This window comes from Falco peregrinus, chromosome 7, assembly GCF_023634155.1.
Source record: "Falco peregrinus isolate bFalPer1 chromosome 7, bFalPer1.pri, whole genome shotgun sequence".
Taxonomy (NCBI): domain Eukaryota; kingdom Metazoa; phylum Chordata; class Aves; order Falconiformes; family Falconidae; genus Falco; species Falco peregrinus.
Window position 1 is genome coordinate 26201544 of NC_073727.1, and position 22737 is coordinate 26224280.

At 36.8% G+C, this 22737-nt stretch overlaps 1 protein-coding gene across 3 annotated transcripts in view; it reads left to right on the top strand.

The window, feature by feature from the left end:
- The window catches only part of FIG4 (FIG4 phosphoinositide 5-phosphatase), a 77179-nt gene that overhangs the window by 33035 nt on the left and 21407 nt on the right, over nt 1-22737 (top strand). For all 3 annotated transcript variants that reach the window (XM_055810038.1, XM_055810037.1, XM_013304586.3), the window contains exons 15-21: nt 3653-3819; nt 10383-10521; nt 12958-13016; nt 13616-13763; nt 14603-14686; nt 17508-17703; nt 21261-21343. In XM_055810038.1, coding sequence (XP_055666013.1) covers nt 3653-3819; nt 10383-10521; nt 12958-13016; nt 13616-13763; nt 14603-14686; nt 17508-17703; nt 21261-21343 — 876 coding nt within the window. The remainder of the gene's footprint in view (nt 1-3652; nt 3820-10382; nt 10522-12957; nt 13017-13615; nt 13764-14602; nt 14687-17507; nt 17704-21260; nt 21344-22737) is intronic.

Sequence of the window (22737 nt, forward strand, 5' to 3'; positions counted from 1 at the left end):
ATAAAAGACCCACCCTGGTTTTTTACACTTACTTCACTTGCTTGGGGCAAAATGCTGTCAAAAAAATGAAAACTGAAATAAGTATATGCTTTTATGGAGAATGCCAAACTGATATTTGTATAGAAGTACATCTTGCCTTTATTTCCTATATTTTCCTTTGGAAAAATGTTGTGCTTTTTGCTTCACTGAAGAAAAGTTGTTCTCTCAGATGAAGTATCAATGATACTTATTCAAGCATCCTCAAACCATTTAGGAAAACACAGTGTGTAAATTGAAATGCTTTGGGGGTCAGGGGGAACTAAGCTACTCATTTGTGAGTATGCTTCAGAAATTAGTGTAAGAGTCCTTGAGGTGATGTGGTTTTATTTCTTTAAACTGTTGCTGTGACTGTGAAACTTATGACTTCATTGCTGGTTTTGACTAGTGGTTTAGTAGTTTTAGAACATGGAAAGGTAACTCGTATTTCAGAAAAGACAAAATTCTCAGTCTCCCCTCCCCTTTATGTGAGACACATCTTCAGCTTTTCTTCTTTCTCCCATTATCTTCCAGCACTTGCCTGGTGCCAGGAGCTGGTATGTGTCACAGAAACAACCACAGTTGCAGCGTGTTGGCTCACTGTGTAAGTGGTGGCTCCTGACCTCTGCCTGATGGCTAGGGAGAGCACCTGCTGGCTGGCTTCCTCGGTGTGCTGGCCATGGCCTCATCCACCATGTCCCAGCTGCTAGGTGCTGCATGTTTACCTCTGGGAACGAACAACTGCTCTGCAAATACCAGTTGCTGGGCACCCCCCTGGGGACTCAGCAGTTGGCTCTCGAGTTCTAACTAGAGGGGATCAGGCAGTGGGCAGGTCTCTCATATCCACTCTCTGTAGTATCCTCTGCAGCTACCACTTACTTCAGCACCTCAGGCTGCATTTTACTATCTTTCCTTAGGCTTTGCTAGTTCCCCCCTTCCCGCCCCTATTTTGGGAGCCCAAATTTCTTCTGTTGCTTCCTACTGCAGTAGTCCTGTGTTTCCTCTCTATTTTCTCTCCTTCCTGTTTCCTCTTATGCCCCACCACCCAAATTTCCATCTTTTACCATAAGATTAAGATTATAGTAGTTGCTTTGTCTCTGATTTTCCAGATATCTTATTTCTCTATCTCTCTAAAATGTAACTATAAGCCTGGCATAAAAGGTTACTTATATCTGGTCACATTTGACTGATATTTTTTCTTCTTCTCCATTCCACTAGATGTATGCCTGTCTGAAACAGATTTTGTCATCTGTTAAGACTTGTTTCTGAATTACTGAATTCAGAATAATTAAAAATCCATCTCCATAATGCAACAAATTGTGAAGACAGGTGTGTGATATACCCTCTCCATTGTGCAGTCTCTCACTTTGACCATCTGCATTCTTGTTCCCTGCATTGTCTCACATCAAGTATCTGCTTCCTGCGTATTCTGCCTCTTCATTTACACTCTTCTTCCTTAATTTAGCTAACATGTCTGAAAAACCAACTTTTTAAAATCACGTTCTCCAGCTGGCCTTTTTATAATTCTGACTTCTCATATGGTGTCACTGGCTGGTTACAATCCAGAATTTCTGTTCAACTAGATTTCTGAAGTCAACATTTTATTTCATTTGGCCATCCTGAAGGGTAAGGAAACCGTGAGTCTTAAACAGTCCAATATTATGTCTAGCAAGATTAATCTTAATTACTTTGTTGCATGGGACCGTTTCTGCAAGCTATATTTTGTAGTGATTCCTTCAGTGTAATTGTTGTCCCATTTTTTTTCCTAGACAAAGTGTACCTTAACAGCTTATTTTATCATAGGTAGTTAACTGTCCTCTCTGTAAAAGACTAGGCTTTGTTTGACTGCAGGCTTAATATTTTGAGTCTGTGGAAGGGTAACTTAATTGTACAATTTTTTTTAAACCAAGTGGATCAACATACTTAATTTAAAGTTGCCTGTGAACCTTTACTGCAAGGTCATTGGAACTGTGTTCATCAATCCCCCGTGGGTGACTGGGAGATTTTTTTACCTGCTGGTTTTTGCCTTCAACCAGCTTTTTAGCTTTTAGTTGACCAGCGTTGCTGTCATTCCCCTTGTATAAAAAAAACCAAACCAACAAACACCCAAAAAAACCCCAACCAACCCGCCAAACCCAAAGAATCAAACAGGAGATTCTCATATGTGACATCATGAGTTCTGAACAATTCATGTGGAGTCAGGTGGGTTTTGACTTTCTTGTTGGTGGGAGGTTTTTTGTTTGGGTTTTTTTTTTTGGTTTGTTTGTTTGTTTGTTTAAGTTACTAAGCAGATGTTTCCTTCTGATTGATATTTTGTACTGGACCTTGGGCAGAAGATTTGCTGGACAGATATTTTTTACAGAAATTCATTTGCCGCTGAGGTAAGTGTTCTGCATCCAGAACCTTTTAAGGACTTCAGTCAGAGAGTTGCTGGGTTACTTGTGTGGTACTCTCCCTTTATTGGAAAATTTCTGAAAGGAATACTTTTGGGGTTTTTGTTTTCATAGGGTTTATTTTGTTATTGTTTTGTTTGTTTCGACCTTCTTTCTTCTAAGGTGTTACCACATGTCGGCCCGAGTTACAGTGTCTTGCTATACTGATGTGAAATATGTTTCCACGGGTTTGGTGGCTGGGGCTATTTTTTTGAGTTCCTTCTGCTTTGTTATTTTGCCTTTTAACTAAACTTCCTGCCTCTTTTAGTGTCATCCTTGTCATTGTCTTTCTCAAGCAAGGCCATAGTCTGCATTTGAGAAGCACTTTTCAATGTTATCTTTTAGAGTAGGTGTCATCTTCTTAGGTTTGTCTTGTTTTCTGAGACTGATGTTTTGTTTTTGTCATTCATGGGGAACTTCTTGATAATTTTTGCTATTTGGACTGCTCTCAGTTTGGAGTCTACTGTCAACTTCTTGATGCTAGAAGACTGAATTGCTTTTAGCCAGCTCGCCTTGTTCATCTTAGCAGCCAAGTCTTAGATCACCTTCATCTTCTAAGATGTTCATCTTGCATCTCTTCTTCTTACAACATGCTTTTTCAGTTCCAGCAAATGGTATCTGACTGCCATTCATGCTTCTTACAAGTCATGTTTATTTGGTTTGTACCTTTGAGCCATCGTTATTGTAACTGGGGAGGTTTTTAGAAAGTTATGACAACTTCATTCCCAGTGGACTTGACAGAAAACGTAGCCTTGAGATATTGACATGTTCTGTCCCATTTAGTGTATTTAAAATCACTTAGTTTGTGAAGGTATGTAGTTTGTTTTCTCCCTGCAGACTAGTAGGACGTGTTATTCTACCTGAATCTACAGAAGTGCATATTCTGTAGTGTGAATGCATTCTGATATCCTATAAATTACTGAAAATCTTAGTTCAATCCTTCTTAGTAATTATTATATCTGAAAAAAATTACCACATATTTATCTGAATAAAGAATAGATGCATAGCTTTAAATTTCAGTGTTTGTAAGTTAATAGCATGTTTTAATGAAATACTAGTCTTTGTAAACTGGCAGAAGTATTTAGGAGAAGAAAATGTATTGCTTGTTAAACAGAAAGATGTTATAATTACAATACTTTATTATTTTTTTATCTTAAAAAACTTTTCAGTGGTTTGATAAATGACACATTTTGCTTTTCCTTCAGATTATTTGAAGAATTATATGAAGATCATGGAGACACACTTTCTTTGCAGTATGGAGGTTCTCAGCTTGTCCACAGAGTAAAAACCTATAGAAAGATAGCTCCATGGACTCAGCATTCCAAAGATATTATGCAAACGCTCTCAAGATATTATAGTAACGCTTTCTCAGGTAAATTTAAAGTGCTTTCTTTCAAGCCATTATTTAAAAAACATCTTACTTCTGATGTTCAGTAATCAATACTATGATCTTATGGCAGAGATCCTCTATACTATAACTTCCAAATAATTTGGTAAAGACTGATGGCTATCAAATAGGTATTCTGATCTGATTAAGTATTTCTATCCTATGCAAATGCATGCTGTAGTGCGTAGCCTTATTTGATAAAAGTTAGTGAACTGATGTGAGAAGTATTTAGAAAATGTACACGTGTAGCACTGAAACTGCCAGTGACATTTGTAGATCAACAGAGAAGCAGGTAGCTGTTACAGAGCTGTTAAAATGATGGACAGAATGGCTTCAACAAATATAAGGAAATGGCTTAAACGCAAGTAGAAGCTTCTAGTGGAGTAGTTCTTGTGATGTTTCTGGGGACTTCGAAGAAGAACCAAGCTCTGATGCACATAATTGTTTTGTATGAATAGAAGCTACTAACTGTTGAATCTGTAGTAGAAAAGACAAAATTAAATTAAAAGAGCCAGGTCCCCCAAGTAAATAAGCTGTTTTTTTAATTAAGTTATAAAATATTACCTTACTACTATACCAGCTTATATCCGTCATTGATACTATTCTGCTTTGTTGTGGACATTGCTAATTGAAAAACCTCTTTGAAAAATGCTGAACTGTACCTTGGGCCAAATAATTGGAAAAAATAACATTTAGTGTTTTCAGAAGTCATGAAAGACCTAAAAGAATGATTTTAGGGCAGTCTAAGACGTGTTAGGATGACAAACGTGTAGTGCTACTGTGTTCTATATATTGTGTCAGTCCTCTGTTAGTCTTTTTTCACAAAAGCTGCATAGCCAGGGAAAGACGTAGCCTTGTTTTTTTTCCTGGTAGACTGCAATTATTTAGAAACTATGTGAACTGTAAAACAGCGGGTTGGACACTGGCTAGAAATACTTCAGTAATCTCTGGTTGCTTTGGCTGAAGTTACTGCTTTTGTTAGTGACAATTCTGTGTATGTAACAAAATGTGAGCATACGGCTTTTAAAGTACTTTTTTCTGCTTGTAATTAATGTAATTTGTGTATTGTATTCACCCAAATTAAATGAGAAATGGAGAGCTTATTTATTTCAGTGATATGGTCTCTTATCATTTGTAGTGGCAATAACGGCTTCATCAATTCTTACGAGCAAAAGGAAGCACTCTTGCCCTATTGCCTGTACTGATATGTACAAGATGGAACAAGTCTCTGAAGCTGTTCATTTTTATGCCAGCCACTTAAATGGTTAGGTGGAAGCTTGAGCAAAGTTTTACATCCACATTTGGGGTTGTGGTCTGCTTGCAAGGATAGTCACAATATGCATGTGTTTTAGTAATAAAATAATTTGTTCTGGAAAGTATCTTACTAGAAGAAGAAGGTATACAGAATGAAAAAGTCCATCTTGTCACCTGGGCAGACTTGTAGCTGAGTACACAAACAGACGTTAGTCTTTACTGAAGTCAATATGAAAAATGGAACTTCCATAAAGGTGCTGCACTGGTTTCCCTGATTTACTTATGGTTTTGGTATTTGATCCCATTTGAGCCAAAAATTTTTGGTGCTTTGTATTCTGTGTGTTTGAAGATAGCATTGTTAAAACATAGATTTCAATATTGTATTTACTGCATTTTTACTATAAAATTTTAAAACATTAATGGCAGTGAAATTTAGAGGTTCACTTTCCAACACTGCCTGTTCAGATGGCATCTGCAAGCCTATTAATGTGACAGACTGAGAGAGATCATTTTATTCATGAAGTTTGCTCTGAAAGCAGAGATAAAGAAAGCATTTTTAGAATGAGACATGCAAAACAGTGACAAGTGGTGTTCCTCTGGGGTCAGTACTGGGACCAGTGCTGTTTAACATCTTTGTTGGCAACACAGACAGTGGGATTGAGTGCACCGTCAGCAAGTTTGCTGTCAACACCAGGCTGTGTGGTGCGGTCAGCGCACTGGAGGGAAGGGATGCCATCCAGAGGGACCTTGACAGGCTTGAGAGGTGGGCCCATGCGAACCTCAAGAAGTTCAGTAAAGTCAAGTGCAGGTCCTGCACATGGGTCAGAGCAATCCCAAGCACAGATACAGGCTGGATGGAGGATGGCTTGAGAGCATCCCTCATGATGGAAGAGGTGGATGGTTAAAGGAGATGGTCATGGGGATGTTGGTTATAGAGAAGCTCAACATGACCCAGCAGTGTGCACTTGCAGCCCAGAAAGCGAACCGTATCCTGGGCTGTGCCAAAAGAATTGTGGCCAGCAGGTCGAGGGAGGTGATTCTTCCCCTCTACTCAGGTCTCCTGAGACCCCACCTGGAGCCCTGCATTCAGCTCTGGGGCCCCCAATGGAAGAAGGACAGGGACCTGTTGGGGCAACTCTAGAGGAGGGGGCCAGAAAGATGATCAGAGGGCTGAGGCACCTCTCCTATGAAGACAGGCTAAGAGAGCTGGGGTTGTTCAGCCTGGAGAAGGGAAGGCTCCAGGGAGACCTCATAGCAGGTTTCCAGTACTGCTGGAAAGGTGGCCTACAAGAAAGCTGGAGATGGATTTTTTAGAAGGGCTGGTAGTGACAGGACAGATTAGATATTGGGAAGAAATTCTTTACTATGAGGGTGGCAAGACACTGGAACAGGTTGCCCAGAGAAGGTGTGGATGCCCCATCCCTGGAAGTGTTCAAGGCCAGGCTGGATGGGGCTTTGAGCCACCTGGTCTGGTGGAAGGTGTCCCTGCTCATGGCAGGGAGGGCGGAACTCAGTGATTTTTAAGGTCCCTTCCAACTCAAGCTATTCTATGTTTCTAAGATTCTGATTTACTATACTGTACTTCTTGTTACTATACATCACATATCCTTTAAAATACAAATAAAAATCTGAGGGCTAGCCAATTAATGAGCCAGCATTTCCTTGTGTTTCTGATCTGAGAAGTTTTTAATGCTTATGAATTCTATGTAGCAGTAGTAAACAGACTCAGAAAATGTTTATGATTTCCTTGAAGTCATGCGGTATATCAGATTCCGATTGCAAGTGGCCTGCTAACAGTGCCACCTAAGCAAATTAGCACACTTCTTCTGTTTGTCTGTCATAAAAAATACATGATTCTAAAATCTGTTGACCTCAGAGCTCTTAGGATAATCACTACTGATCAAGTTGTACAGATGAGAAAAAGTGAGACATATCTGTTAAGTGACTTGTCTGGACATACTAATCCAGTAGCTAAGCCTTGGACTTGTAAGAAAAGTAACTTTCAATGTGGTTTCACATGATATGTGGCTTAGCTTTTCTATAGATTTTCTATATGTTGCCTGTATAATAGAAGAGTGAAGAATTAAAAATATGTTCTCAGGATCAAGCTAGTGACTGAAGGTTAAAGAAAAGCATGGTTTCCTCCTAAAAATATGGGGCAATAATTCTACATTAACTTGAAAAAATCTTCCAGTTTTAGGCAAAAATTCAGACTCTTTCACGCAATTTTTTAGTTCTAGCATTTGAAAAAAGTAAAGGGTGCAGTGTAGTTTGGGAAGGCAACTGTTTGAAGTCTTCTGCTTATAAGCAAATGAGTTGTACCAGAAAAAACATCATACAGCTAAGAATTAGGTGTTCCTTCAACACCCTCTCTGGGCAAGTATTCAGATTATTTGAATTCTAAGATTATTATAACATTTTTCTTCCATTTGTGATTGTCAGAGAAATTAGGAAATAGTATTCTAAGTAATATTCTTCTAGCTTTTATGCCTTTTAGAATGTAATGTGATGTTGCAGCCTTCAGTGCTAGAGTTGCAAGACGCATAATAAGCTTCTGGAATCTGAAATAATCTATTTATCCACAAACAGGACTGGATATAGTAAACTACCTTGTAGTGTTGTAGGAAAGTAAACTTAATTACTACAACCTTTTAGTCATGGGACATTATAGGCCCAATTGCATTGAATCTCTCATGATTTAGTAATTTGTCATGTAGTGCAGTTGCAAACTCAGATTGAGAGCAGTAGATTATTTTAGGCCAATTCAATTAAATGGCCCTTTCAGTTCCTGTTTTCTCAAATGGTCTTAAAAATGTGCTAGTATACACGTACATTGTAGTATCTTTTAAAAAAATCAGTGTAGTCTTTCTACTTGCATGTACATAATTAACATTTGGTGCTAACAATGAAGGGAGAAAACCTGTTTGCTCGTTTGTCTGTGATCCACAGTGCATAGACACATTCTTATTTATTTGTTTTTGAAAGGAGATATTTTTCTATCTAGATAAGAAAATTGATCTGAAAAGCTCCATATCCTGTTTTCTCTGGCCACTGTTTCAAAGAAAGACAAAAGCTTTCATTGTTTTTGTTCAAAATTAAGCCTGTTTTTCACAGAACAAATTTCATTTAGTTTTATTTCATTTTAGCATCTGTCATATAAGTAGTAACATAGTTTAACTGTTTTACAATTACTTACTTAACAATTTCAGTATACTTTCTGTTCCTGGAGGCTTGTCTCTGCCTTTCACTTCCAGAAATTACCACCAATTTAAACCTATTTGCTCCTGCTAATTAATTTTGTCTTTAAGGCTCCTTCAGTTCCTGTGCTTAAAGTAGAGAACTTTCTTGGATTTTGTTCAGCACTTTCTTTAAACCACTAACTAAATAATTTATCAGGGAGAAAGAATACATGCTATTGCTTGTGACTCTTTCTTTCTTTATAATCTCAGTGACCTCAAAAAGTTTTTGGCTTTTGTTTGCTTTTTTCAGACCTTTTTACTGAGTTTTGCATCGCTTTCTTGTACTGTTCCTGGCCTTCCTCATTCTCTCCTTACATCTTGGTTAAACTGTGACACTATTTTGCAGAAACAATATGACCTGCAAACCATAAGGACTTGCATATGCTTATACTGTGTAGAAAAGTTAATGTTTATAGTTGATCCTCTTAAGAAAATTGGGAAGGTGAGGAGCAAGAAAGAAGGTAACATAAGTATCTTTTTTTGGAAGAGTGCTCTGAAGCAACAGTAAAAATATCCAGAGGGAGGATGAGTGGATAGAAAAGGAAGAAAAAAAGCCAAATTACAGATGAGAGGCCCTCTAAGTAGGGAAGGGGAGCCAAGCAACATCAAGAGGTTCCCCCTTTCTTTCCCTTTTCTGTACCTTGCCCTGTTGCACCCATGTGACACTCTCTACAGAAGATCCCACTTGTAAATACTGACCTCCACATAGGCACACTTCTGTAAAGTACCATACTTTTCTATGATCCTACTGTCACCAAATTTCTACAGATCGTTTGTCAACTGCTTGTGCATCTTAATTCCCTGTGAAAAATGTTACTTGTTGTACAGAGAGAAGAAATGTTCAAATTCTGGGCAGAAGAAGAGGTAGCGACTGAAACTTTGGTGGTCAGGAACCAACTTTGTCCTTGCTGTCATACCACCACTTTGTGGATTTTGCCTGGTTTCTTACCTGCTTTCTTGTATACTGAGACTTCAGTTTGTCTTTTTGATGCAGTGTTTTGCTGAAGGGACGCTCAACTCTCATGATACTCTTTTTGAAACATGGAGAAAACTGAAGGAGTAACACTATTGAACTAGCCTGAACTATTCCTTGTCTGATGATTAATGAAGTGCAAACAAGAGTTGGAGATGAAAGCTTTCCCTGTGCTCATTCCTCAGGGCACAAATAGGGCTCAGTTCTCCATATATTCCCTCCTATCTAAAGATCCTTTGTGTGTAAGCTGCCTTCTGCCCCTACAGCTCTGCTTGCAAAGCTGTCTTTATCACAGTTCACCATCCCCAAGTCCTCATCTGACTCCAACTTTTCTTTGGATCTGTTGTAACTCATCCTGTCTGCAGCTAGGTAACAAAAGAGATTTTAAAGATGTAAGTGAAAAACAATGTTTGTTGTCATGCTTCATCTACAGTGGTATGTAACTGCTGGATTTTAGCACTTGCCTTACTTAGTTTGGTGAAGCTTAGAGTATGGCAAGAGAAACTGATGAATTAAGCCAACAGAAAAAAAGTCCAAATTATTAAAAGGTGTTTGTGAAGTTTAATAATAATTTCATTAACTATTTTTGGCTAGAAAACCCTCAAAGAATTAGTAATTTTTGTGTTATGTCAGAAACTTGTGTATTGTATGGATACTGTTTAATTTCATTAAATCATTCTGTTATTTGGGCTGCAGTAAATTCATCATGATATGTCAGATTCTCTGAAATATGCATTAATAGATGCAAATGCTTTGTGCATACACATATAGGCAGAGATGGGAGACAGAGCTGCAGGGTGAGGTCTTCTGTGAGGGCTCTAAGCAGAGCTTCTGCCTCAGCCCCTGTGTGAGAAGCCAAGGAAAGAGGCTTTGCTGGTATCAGCTCCACATGCACTGCAGCATGGCAGAAGGTCGGGTCTAAGTGAAGTTTTGTTATGGTGGTTGAAGCCCAGAGGTCCCTGTGAAAGTCATAGGACATACACACTCCATCTGTGAGGAGCGAACATAAGAAACAAGGCAATGTCTGAATGGGCTTGAGCTCTGCAATGTTCCTGCTGTTAAGTGTACCTCTTGTCTAACAGATGCAGACAGGCAAGATTCTATCAATCTCTTTCTGGGAGTATTCAAGCCTACAGAAGGAAAACCTCATCTCTGGGAACTTCCCACTGACTTTTACTTGCATCACAAGAACACCCTTAGTCTGTCACAGACCAGGCGAAGGTATTTTGCTGTTCTATTTTTTTGTTCGGTATTGTTCTAATAAATTTTAAAAACCCCCACGTTGTTAAAAAAATAATTTGGTCAGCCTGTCAAAAACTTGCTTACTGTTTTCTCAGTTTTTGGGAAAGCTTGGGAAAAAAGCTTCCTTTAAGAGATTACCAAAAACTGGATGTTGGTGTTTTGAAGGGTTTGCTTTAGTATGTTATTTTCCTGTTTAACTGAAAAAGAAAGTTTCATTTCATATGAAATCCTATCCTGCAATGTGAAACGCTTCACTGTTTTGCTGAAGTACAGTTACCACTGTCTTATTAAGCAAGGTACAGGTGTATTTTTGATGGTCAGATTTATTAAGTCATTGTTGTATTTGAGACTGTGATGACGTTGTTTTGGGGTTTTTTTGTGTAATGCACTTAGTATGCAGCTGTGCATACCAAGAAGCCCATGATTTTTTACCTTCCTTTCAGCTATGCCTAGCCTGTTTTGAAGAATATTTTTCTTAATTTGCATTCCATTGTAGTTGCACAATAATATGTGGAAGTAATAGAGCTGAAGCATAAAAATTTTGAAGTCATTTTAGAGTGCTTCACAATGTGGACTTATTTTGTTAAGTATTATAAATACTGTGTGTAAAAAATATAATTAAAAATATCTCCATTTTAGTAGTAAGGACAGTACTAGACTTGTTAACTAAATCATCTCTCTTAGGAATTTCACTGTTTGTATCTTTGTTCTCTGAGTCTTAAAGCTCTGTATTGCCAGCAGTAGATCTGAATATCTGCGTTTAGATTTTGGGTTGGGGAAAACTGCATGTGTTGAAACAGTGCGTTCAATCCCTGTTGGCTGCTTATTCCATTAACCTGTTGTGGCAGCTGGCTTGTGATACGACTGTTTCTAAATTTCAATCCTTTTGTATTGTCTCTTGAGGCTTCTCTTGATGCTAGCTCATGTGTAGGAAGTAGTTAGGTGAAAAAAGCTCTTCCAAGCAATTTTTTTGTTTCTACCAAACTATTGGACAAGTTCTTTGTGTAATTTCTGCCTGCCTGGCTGTGCAGTGCCTCTTTTGGATTCCTTGGGCACAGCAGCAAAGGAAATAATGAAAACCCAAAATAAAATCGAGGATATAGGAAGGGGAAGGAAGATGTTGTTTCCTGTCATTGAAACTTCTTTTGACTGTGCTTTTCCTGTATTATATTTGTCTCCTCATCAAAAAGAAGAGATTTCATAATGAGTTTCACATATTTGCTTTTATATAACTTGTGGTTCATGTGAAAAGACAGTGAATATGGAAAAGAATACTTTCTGTTGCCCTGTTATTTATCATTTATGCAAGCAGCAAAACTGGGTATGTCTGCATAGTTTCTGAAGGCACTGGAGAAAATGGCTTGCTTAGCACGGCCTGATGCAGTGCTTTAAGAACAGGTGGGACTGCTGGGCATAGCTCATTCCTTTCTGTCTAGGACATACATAGTTCTTGGAATTGAGGTGTGTTGCCCTGCCTGTTATGCACCATTTGCTGAGTCCCACTAACAACTCTATCTCTGGACATGGGAATACACCCATTGTTTCCGCTCCAGGTGGTTACAGTGACATGGGTAGGAGGTAACTTCATTAATACTCTGATTACAGCCTGCACGCACACATATTTGAAATAAAAATCAATGAAGATGAAAGTATTTTCATCCCGACTAATGAAATACAAGAAACCATCAGAATTATTTAGAGAAGGAATTAAAAGTATAGTTGAGAAAATAAGAATATGTAAACACAAATGAAAGATAAAACATACTTTATTTTATGAACGTTGCTTGACTTCCTTTGTTGTTGTTCAGAAATCCTGAGTGAGCTTCCAGCAAGACCTGGTTTTTGCTGTTAGCTGTGCCAACAGACAGTTCTCAGACTTAGGATACCTGTCACATCAAAATGTATTGTCTGTGTGGAAGTCAGCTGCCTTGACAATCTTCTGATTTTATTATCATTGACCTCCATTTCCTCAGACCTTTTTCCTAAATTTTAGGAGCTGAGTAACAAGTGGTGGGTGGCATGGAGGTTGATGCCTTTTTTAAAAAAAAATAAAATAAAATACCAGAACATGAGAAATATGTAAATACCTTCTATATGCACTAAGACCTTAATTTGCAGTGTTGTAGCAGTAGGCACCTGAAATGTATTTTGTTTAATAGGAAAAAAACGCTCCTTCATCCATACCTGTCTTGATCTTCATGTGTTTAAATTTTGTGGCCTGAGATAAAAGTAGTAGGATAAGGAGCCTGTTTAAATCCTCCATCCAAGGATAATTTTTTACTTTCTTCCACACTTGAATTGCTAATGTTTACTGAAGTGACACTGTATGGTTGGGTAACTGTTATGTTCAAACATTTAGACTGGGTACAAGATCAAATCTTATGTATCTATTGCGTGTCTGTTTTTCCTATACAGCTATACTTATTGGTGGACCGCAGGTGTGCTAAAGCATTTACCTCTCCCTTTTGATGAAGGTAGGAACCATATTTGTTCCTTGCCTTACAGAGTACCCTGAAAAAAAAGTTTTAGTCACAAATGCTTTTTAACTGTTTTAGATCCCAAATCTGAAAAAAAATCATATATTTCATAATGACTTCTATTTATTTCCAACCTGCCACATACACCGCAGCCCCTCCAGCTCTGATGAGCTATGATTTTTCAACTGCAGGATGCAAGAGAGACCTAATTAGCTAAAACTTGTTCTGCATATGTTTATGTGCCATGAGACAATTCTTTCCAACCCCACCCCCCTTGCCTACTAATATATTTATAGTGTCTGCTGGTGGTTGGGTTCCTGTTGCAGATGACAAGATATAGCTAGTGTGTCTTATTTCTCTAGGATACTGTACAGCATTTATTAGGAATTGTCATGAAAGGAAATCAAATTATGGTGGTTGATAATGGATATTTATTAAAGATGTGCTGCCCATCTTCATATCATATTTTCTTGTCTTAGAGGGCTATAGCTATAGAAAGATGCCTGGTAGCATGGTTAGGTAAGCAGGCTACTTTTTGTTTAGGTGTTTGCAGTCAGTAATTGTTAGTAAAAAGATTATTTTTTTCTTTTCCTCAGTGACATGTGCTGAAAACAGGGGCAAGCTGACAGTGAAGAAATTCCACAAGTATGAAGAAGAAATCGATATCCACAATGAGTTTTTCCGGCCGTATGAGTTGAGCAGTTTTGATGAGACCTTCTGCTTGGCAATGACCAATTCTACACGGTATATTGGGATGTTTTCTGACTATAAATCCTTAACTGAAAGCAGATTTGGTGTGAATTAAATATGTTCCATTTATTTGATTAAATCTGTGTAACACGATAGGTTTTGTGGGGTGTCTGAGGGGTTTTTTTAAGCTTCAAATTTAGCAAACTTCTAGAAACTAAATCACAAGACTGAAATGGAAATGCTACTCTAAAAAAAATCTGTTAAGATAGCACTTAAATTTCCAATTATTTTCCATTATGGGGTGCTAAATGTTTGGGCAGTTGAAGTGAGCTTGAAACAAGTTTTTCCCTGTGGACTCAGATCTCGGAGGCTACCTTCAAAGCAATCATTTCCTAACTGCTCTGCTCTCATTTTACAGTTGTTTTCTTCAGCTCATTGTGTTCTCATAACGGGCTAGATAACTTTTTTTTTTGGCAGCAATCAGCTGGATATGCTAAGCATAATTAATCACACTTTAGCTAAAGACTTCTAGGCAGATTGTTACATGTAGCTTTTTGACCCAATTTGACTGTTGGCAGCATTTTGAAAACAATATAGCAGAGTTAGAGGGCTTCTTCAGCACGGGGATGGAGCACATTGCCCTAGCCACCTTAACAAGTGGTAACGTTTGCAGATGTTCTATGGGACTAGATAGTGCAACTGAAAACTTTTAAAATACCTAAGAGGGTTATATTAACATGGTCTGTGATCATGAAGTTAGATCTTGATAATTTTTTTATAAATTTTTTTGTTTTAATTCAAAGGTAGATGTTAGAGGTGGTTCTTCCAGAAAATTGAAAAATTCTCTGTGTTAAATTTTGCTCATGAACAATTTTTCCTTTTTATTTTGCCAGAGATTTTATGCCTAAGAATGTGGGGATTGATCCAAGTCCATTTACTGTTCGTAAACCTGATGAAACTGGAAAATCGGTGCTGGGGTAAGCCTGAAATATGAATTTCTGTTCTGGTTTAGTAGTAGTGGAATTGTAATGTGAATAATTAAACATGTGTGTCTGTGTAGCATATTCTGTGTTACATGGGAAATAAATAAGAATCATTGGTGTTATACTGTAGAATTGCATACTTTGAAAATCATATCTGATTTGAGATTTTTATTGACACTGGGAATTCTTTATTCAGACTTGTTTAATCTTCTGTTTCCTTGGACTCTTCAAAGTGAAACCAATGAGAAGATTTTATCTAGAATAAAGATACAGAGGGTGTTAAAATTTAATTATCTATTCATACTGGTGGCAACTGTATTCTCTATTGGCGATAACAGGATCGTTATTATTCTTGTCTTTTTTAAAAACAAAAAGTACAAAGTAATAACTTTTGAGTAAATAAAACATATCCTGAAACAGGAATAATTGACAATTTCAGCATAGTTTTTTATTAAATGTTTTATTAGAATATTTATAGATAAAATTATATAAAACAATTCAGCAACAGTTATTGGGACAAATTAATATTTCATTTAGCTGCTTTTGCATCCTGGACTTGCTTAGTTACTTTATGCCATTGTTGTGTTTAACCTGCTGTGTCACACAAGGGCTATGGGGACTCTTCCTGGACCAATTCATTTTCTCTTTGATACCTCATGTTAAGGAAATGTTTTGTCAATAATGACTGAACCTCTGCTCTCACACCATTGTAAGTTCTTCTGAAAACTTGCCATTCTGTTTGACTGTCTCGTAAATAACATCCATTGTGCCTTGACCCTGAGGGACTCATGGTCAATAAATATTGAGAGCAGATGATGCTTATCACTAGTAGCACCTGTTTTCATGCTACTGGTGTTCCCTCGGAATAAGCAGAAAGTTTGTTAAACAGTTACACAGTTTACCTCTGCAAAGAATTGTGAATTTGTGGGTACTTTTGAGGATAAGCTTTATATCTGTGCTTTGGTATAATGTCAGATTTTGGACTAACTGATTTCTCTCCAGATATTCCATTAAATACTTGACCATTATACATTTTCCTCAGGCACTTTGCTTCAAGCTCTCCACTGTGATTTTTAGGGATTGTTATGAGATAGAGAATCAGCTGGATCAAAGCCATGTTCCAGGACTCCCTGGGTATTGCTCATAAGGCTTCCCATGCATTGGCTGTGCAGTGTGGTATAAGATGGCTTCCATCTTCCACCTTACCCATATTTAGCTGTTGGTAGAGGTGATATCTTTGCCTTGCACATTTGTCATCATCTTTTGATCTTCTGTGACCTTCTGTTTCTGGAGAATTTGGAGATCTGTTTTCTTCTGTAAGTGTTCCAGTCCCTTAGGACAATTGGATCTTGGCCAGCTTCTGAGTATGCATTGGGGATGGGGTGGGGATATTGCTTTTACCAGTGTTTGGTTACTTGCTCTATTCTTCAGCTTTAAGAAAGGACTGCTTTTCTTGTGACCTTCACCTCATTTAGAAAAGTAGGGAACATAACCTTATTTTCTTTAAAAAAAAAGCAGCATGTCTTCATAACTTCCTGAAAAATTCCATCTCAGGAGATGTCAGTTTCTGCTGAGTCAGAAATTAAGCTTATCTGTGGTGGTTTTTGTGCTAAGGTATTTGTTCCAGCTATAAGAATTCTTCTGGTATTTTAATGCCTTTGGGGGTGGGATACACTGTCAGCTCAAGAACGTTTGTAAGGACTCTCCTACTTGTTTATATGTGTTCCTAAAGTGTATAAAGTTTAGCTAATTCACTACAGGGATAAACTGCTGTATGAGTTTGGCTGCAAAAGACAGAACTCTGTGACAGTCACGGTGTGCTCTGCTAGAGCTCGAGTGATATTGGTGACCTCCATGCCTTCGCTGATGAGAACACTAGAGCTGCAACTCAAAACTGCATTTGCAGCAAACTGCATGCTGTTGTCAAAGTCTCTCTTAGCATGCTGCTGTCTTCCTTTAGGGCCTTCCTTTACAGTAAGTCTCACACAGTGTCAGTGTGTATATTGACAGGCACTTCAGCAAGGAGGAGATGTTGCTTCCCCGTTTCCAGAACTGGTTTATCTATAATCATATTCGTTACCTGCTTTCCAGTCCCTCTTCCTCCGGAGTCCTTGAAAGATTGTGACAGTGTCTGGAGAGGAAAGTGTAACCGCATACCCTTCTATGGGCAGTGGGAAAGGATGTAAGAGTGATGCAGTTTCTGATGGGTGTGGTGATGTATACCTTTCAGAGTCTGTAGGTTAAACCCAGCATTAGTCCACTGAAATACAGATGCTGTATCTTAAAGAATTCTTACAAATAAGGCACCTCTGACTAGAAATTCTAGGAGTGAGAAATATATGACACATAAAGAAATGTTGCTGATTAAAGAACTGAATTGAGGGGAGAGGTATGGAAAGGCAAGGGAAAAACGTGGCATTATGATTGAGATTTTTGGGCCAAGGAATAAGAAAGCTAGTGGAGGAGGTAATGTTAATCAGAAAGTGAAACTTTTTCCCAGATCAAAACCAAAGATGTTATGTCTCAGTGAATTTTTATTCCTTTCTATTTACTCAGTCTGGGGGAACGATTTAAGTAAAGAATCAGAGAATTGGTGGAGAAAAGCTGACATAATCCTTTGAGCTCTTTTTAAATGCTCTGGAATAAGAAGAGATTGAAGAAAAGTGAATCAGCTGGGGGATTCAAAAGATGAGCAACAAGTTGCTCCAGAGGATAGAACTCATTTCCCCCTGTAACACTGTAACCAAAATTAGACATTTTAAATAGCTGTTAATATCTTGCTGGTTTCATAAATACATGCTGCCTTTAATAACAGGAACAAAAGTAATAGAGAAGAAACCGTGCTGCAGCGCAAAACAGCTGCTAGCGCTCCTCCACCCCCAAGTGAGGAAGCAGTGTCAAGTAGTTCTGAAGATGATTCTGGGACAGACAAAGAAGATGAAGGTGCTGTTTCTCAACGTTCAACTCCAGTAAAGGTGACTGATACAGGAGACAACACAAAAATCACAGAGGTAAGAAATCATTGTGGCAGGCAGAAGGCTAATCGTGGACATTTCCTTAAGAAAAGCCACAACAGTGAATGTTATAGAACAGTCAAAAGTAAAGCACTAAGAAATTAAGTGAAAAAAGTGTCCATTGTCATTTCATTGTGTAGATATTAGCACAGCTGCTTATGAAACTTTGCAAGTACCCTTGTCATGTAATAGTGAAACACGGCAGAAAATAACATTTTTCAAAAAATGGAAATTACTGCTAGAAACCTGTGTCATTTGAAAAGTACTCAGGTCAGGTTTAGTCCATTACATAAAGCGTAAAATATATATATGTTAGTGTGTTCAGAGTAGTAGTGCACTTCTGATCATTGTCCCTTACACGTTCGGGCTCACATCATGAGGTAGTTTTAGAGCATGCAAGTGGGATTGCTTTTTGGATGAAACTAAACAGGGAGATGCTTCTCCAGGAAGGTACCTGATCTACCTACTTAATCAACATTTAGTCCATGGGAGCTAATCTGGACCAAACCCCCTGAAAGACACGTAGTATGGTTCTGAGCACCACCTCTTTCAGATACAATTGTGCTCCTTTTGAATGATGCCACTCGCTGAAGTGGATATAACTGTAGATTAATTTTCAATCTGGCAAAATTTCGGCCTCATGTATGTGAAGATTTTTAAATTGCTGTTTCATAATTGTGTGGTCAGACAGTTCAAAAAAAAAAGTTAAGTCCAAAATGTGCATGATAATGTTGTCACATTGGTCCTATGCTATTACGACTACTAAGGGTGAAGATAGTGGCAGGATAATAGTGAAATTCTGTATGCACAGGCATATGAAAACTATGTGTATTCTCAGTTGTGGGCTATTAATCTTTTTTTGCTAGCATAACTCCCAATTCTGTTGGAAACCCCTGGGTGCTAATTTAATGAAAATATTTGCATAAAGTATTATGGAAATATCTATTTTATTAATTCATGTAACATTTCTTCACATTCTTTCTTGTAGATACCCACTTTGAGTACCCCTGAAAATGTCTTAGCAAAAGGATATGCTAATGGAGACTATACAAATTTGGAAAATACTTATGTTGTTTTGGGGTTTTGGTTTTTGTTTTTTTTTTTTAAGTCACAGCTAATTCAATGTGCTTGTACACGTTATAACTTTTGAAGAAATGTCAGTATTTATGACCTTAGTCAGTATAAAATGTAACACCTGATTGGCAACAGAGAATAAAACTTTTTTTTTTTCCTGCTACAATTAAAATTTTCATTCCATTCAGTCATTAGCCTAGGGTTGTGTATTATCAGATAATGGAAAAGCCGCCTGTACAATACTGTCTTCTTCCTAACCTTAACAAAGCATTTTCAAATAGCTATGAATTCATGCAGTATTGATTTTGGACAATTTGGATTAATTGTTATGCCAATACAAGTTTTACACATTTTATCTGAAAATTTTCCATCTGAATGACAGAGTACTTGTTTTCCAGCACGTCGCATTGTTTCTAGATTTTTTTTAAGAACAGAAATCCAACCTGAAATTTTATTCTTGATACTTTCAATTGCATAAGTTACCTCACATCAGTTTTTCCATCTGTGTATTGAACACACTTCAATGCTCAGACCTAAGGTATTTTTTTTAGATTTTTAAGATTCTTAAATGAAAAATGCATATAAACACAAAATACTATTTAAGATAGTATTGAATTTTAATGACTTACAGTTGTGCAAGCTATGCTGGTTCTTAGTAATGCACATGAAATATTTTCCATTTTATTAGCACCTTTTCAAACACTGAATTTTAGTTACAATTTGTGTTGTTAATTTGTGTCGTTGCTAATTAAAGTTGCAGTGCTAAAAAGGATTACCTATTCAGTTATGTTGAACTACTACATTAGTAATTAACTTGGGTTATTATTAATGTCTGTCTGCCATTGTAAATTTCTTTACTCTCTTCAAAAGTACAAGGCTTCTTTTAATGTATATTATTTTTGAGGGCATGATGTTTATGGGAACTTTCTGTTCAGAATCCAAACATACAAATTAGAAAAGTTAAAGACTGTGTTAGACCTTAGATTTTAACACGTTCACCATTAAAAAGTCATTTAATTTGTGAAGTGTTGTTTTTCCATTACCAGGCTAAGCAGAGCATCAGATACAGGCTTTTCAAGAAATCCTTTGGAATTATTTTTCCGGCAATGGCAATTATTTGTTGTGTCTACACATGTAGTTAAACATTTTTAAAAAGACCTTTAATGGAGGGTTTCAAAACTTTATAGCTAAACTGAATAATGTAACAAGAAACAAACCTGCTATCACTGGAAAAGGTGATAATCTATCTAGCTGATTAAATAAGTGTCTATTTTCTAGAACTGGTAAACCATAGAAATGTTTCAGATACCTTTTATTTTTTCTTTCAAGTTAAGCTTAACTTCAAAAAGAAAATGTAATGAAGAATTCACTTCAAAGCCTAAGCTCACAAATACTACATTTTATGTCTCTGTTTGCTAAACTGACAACTTACTAGTACTCTAACCAGTGTCAGTCTGCATTTCACTGGTTTATTATTTGTGAAAATGGATTGTCTATAGTATTGTTCAAAAATACTAGATGTTTGGGTGAAAAACAGTAGTGTGGGGTATTTTTGTATGTAAAAGAGTTGATACTTGTAAGCTTATATTTTTGGGTGCATTCTTGAGTAAATACGGTTATTCTGGAGTGACTGGATGTTTGGTCAGGGAGTTGAATTCTGGTATTTTTTGCATCAGCAACTGTAGAGAAAAATCGTGTTGTTATTTTTCAGGGAGAGGGGAAACCTGAAACAGCTAGTTCCTTTCTATTCACATCTTACAGAAGTTAATAATAAAATGCTTTTATACTTCGGGTCAGGACATATCTTATCGAAGTTGTTCTTTGTCTCTGGATCTTTTAGTTCAAAAAGAAAACTTATTTTTATAGTTCACTGACTTGCAGTCACAGATGTCTTTTCAGTAACCCCCTGCAGTTTAATGCTGAACCGTTAGACACAGTGATGTATTGCATGTGCATTGGATCCTTGTTATAGTTGACTGACATGATTGTGTAATGTATAAAGTAAACCCAGTTTTGTTCAACCTGAAGTTTGTAATTATTTCAGAATTAACAGAAGGAAATGTGGAAGCAAATGTGGGAGCATGTTCTGAATTAATATGATTTATTCTATATTGTTTCAACACATAACAGAATTTAATAACTACATCATTGTATGTCCTATAAATAAGATTTATTCTCCTAATATGTTGTTTTATCTGATACTATCTTTCAATAAACCTTTCCTTTACTTGTTGAACAAATGTCTTGAATAATATTTTTAATGAATGATTTATATTAAAATAAAAAACAACAGATATGCACAAGCTAAGATTACAATGTATTTGTAATACATCGTTTGTATTTTTGATAATATAAAAAAGTGTATTTGCTTGCACTTTTGGAATTATTTTCAGGCTTAGAAAGAATTCCTTGCTTGAAAGCAAACTTATCTTTGGACGTTGCTGATATCCTCAGTCTGAATCTTTCTCTGTATGTTCCAGAATGTAGTGCAATCAACAAAAGATGTGTATGGAGTCAATCTTTCCGATGTTCCTTCAGAAGATGATCTCACAATATACACTAGGTGAGATAAATTTTCAGTGGTAATCAGTAAAAAAGATAATTGGAACTGGTTAAATATTGTCAAAATGCTGTCTTTGATTAAACTTATTAAACTATAAATTTTAGAGGCATTTGTATATAGATACTTTTCTGTTTTTAAAATCAAACTGTTTTCAGATGTCTGTGTCAACTCTGATTTCAGTGGAAGTTACACATATGTGTCTGCAAAATCAAGAAATTAATGGCGTTTGAGAAAAGGGGTGTATGAAAACTACTCATCATCTCAGAAAAACACTGTGTGTATATTGAAGTGAATACTTGACGCGTGCATTGAAATGGGCTTGTGTGCATTTATTTTTATTTTCTAATGTATAATAGCAGGGATTACCTTGTTATATTTGAAATATTTTCAATTTGTGATGGAAGTTTTAATTCACTGTATGTTCTTATTTGGTGATATGTGATGGTTAATCCTGACTTAGTTCATTAATAATCCCAAAACTTCTTTCAATTTTTATTTAAAAGTCTTTCTGTTAATTTTTCTTCAGGGGTAGCCACTTCTCTTGCACTCTTTAGTAATTTGAAATTTCCATTTCTACCTATTTCCTACATGCTAAGTAATTTGAAGATGGTACATTTGAATAGGGTTGAGGATGATGTTTCTCATTATCTCTGAAATTTTTAACTTCACCTATGCCTCTAGGGTTGGTTCTTTATTTTAACTACTTAAAAATAGATACCAATTCGACAATTACCCTTCAGTGTACTGGATAGTTACTGTTGTTCTGCAAATGGCGGTGTGAGCTGGTGTCTACTGTAAGTCACCTTGTGCAGAATGGCACTGATAACATCCAGAATTGCAGCTACTTACCATTTTATTATTTTTTCAGGCTGGACTAACATTGTCTGTTGTTGCAGTAGCACTGTGAACTCTGTGGGGGCTTTGAAGCTCCCTGTTCATATCTTTTTAAAGACAAAAAAAAAGTTGCATATATTTAATTTCCCTCAAGAAATGCAGGTTCTAAAAATATAACAATTACAAATTCCTTACCTCTTGCTAACAAGACATAGTGTTATTTATGGTCAGATGTATTGATTTCTGTGGAAAGTATAGATTTTACTGACATCCTTTGTTACGGTGTACATCGTTTGAGAATAGCAGCAATTTATTTCACAGTATGATTGCTGTTCTCGCTTCAAGTTTTTCTCTATTATTGTAATAAGGGAAATGGAGACGTAAGATCCTAACTCGACATCATTGGACATGTTATGTATTTTTTCCTTTATTAGCATCAGGGACTCACAGATTTAAAGTACCTTAGGTTAAGTTACTTTACGTCAACTGATCCTCGTTAAGTCTACATGCAAATGCAGACAAAAAGTAATTTGAATCTGTTCAGCCAATTTTTACTGATG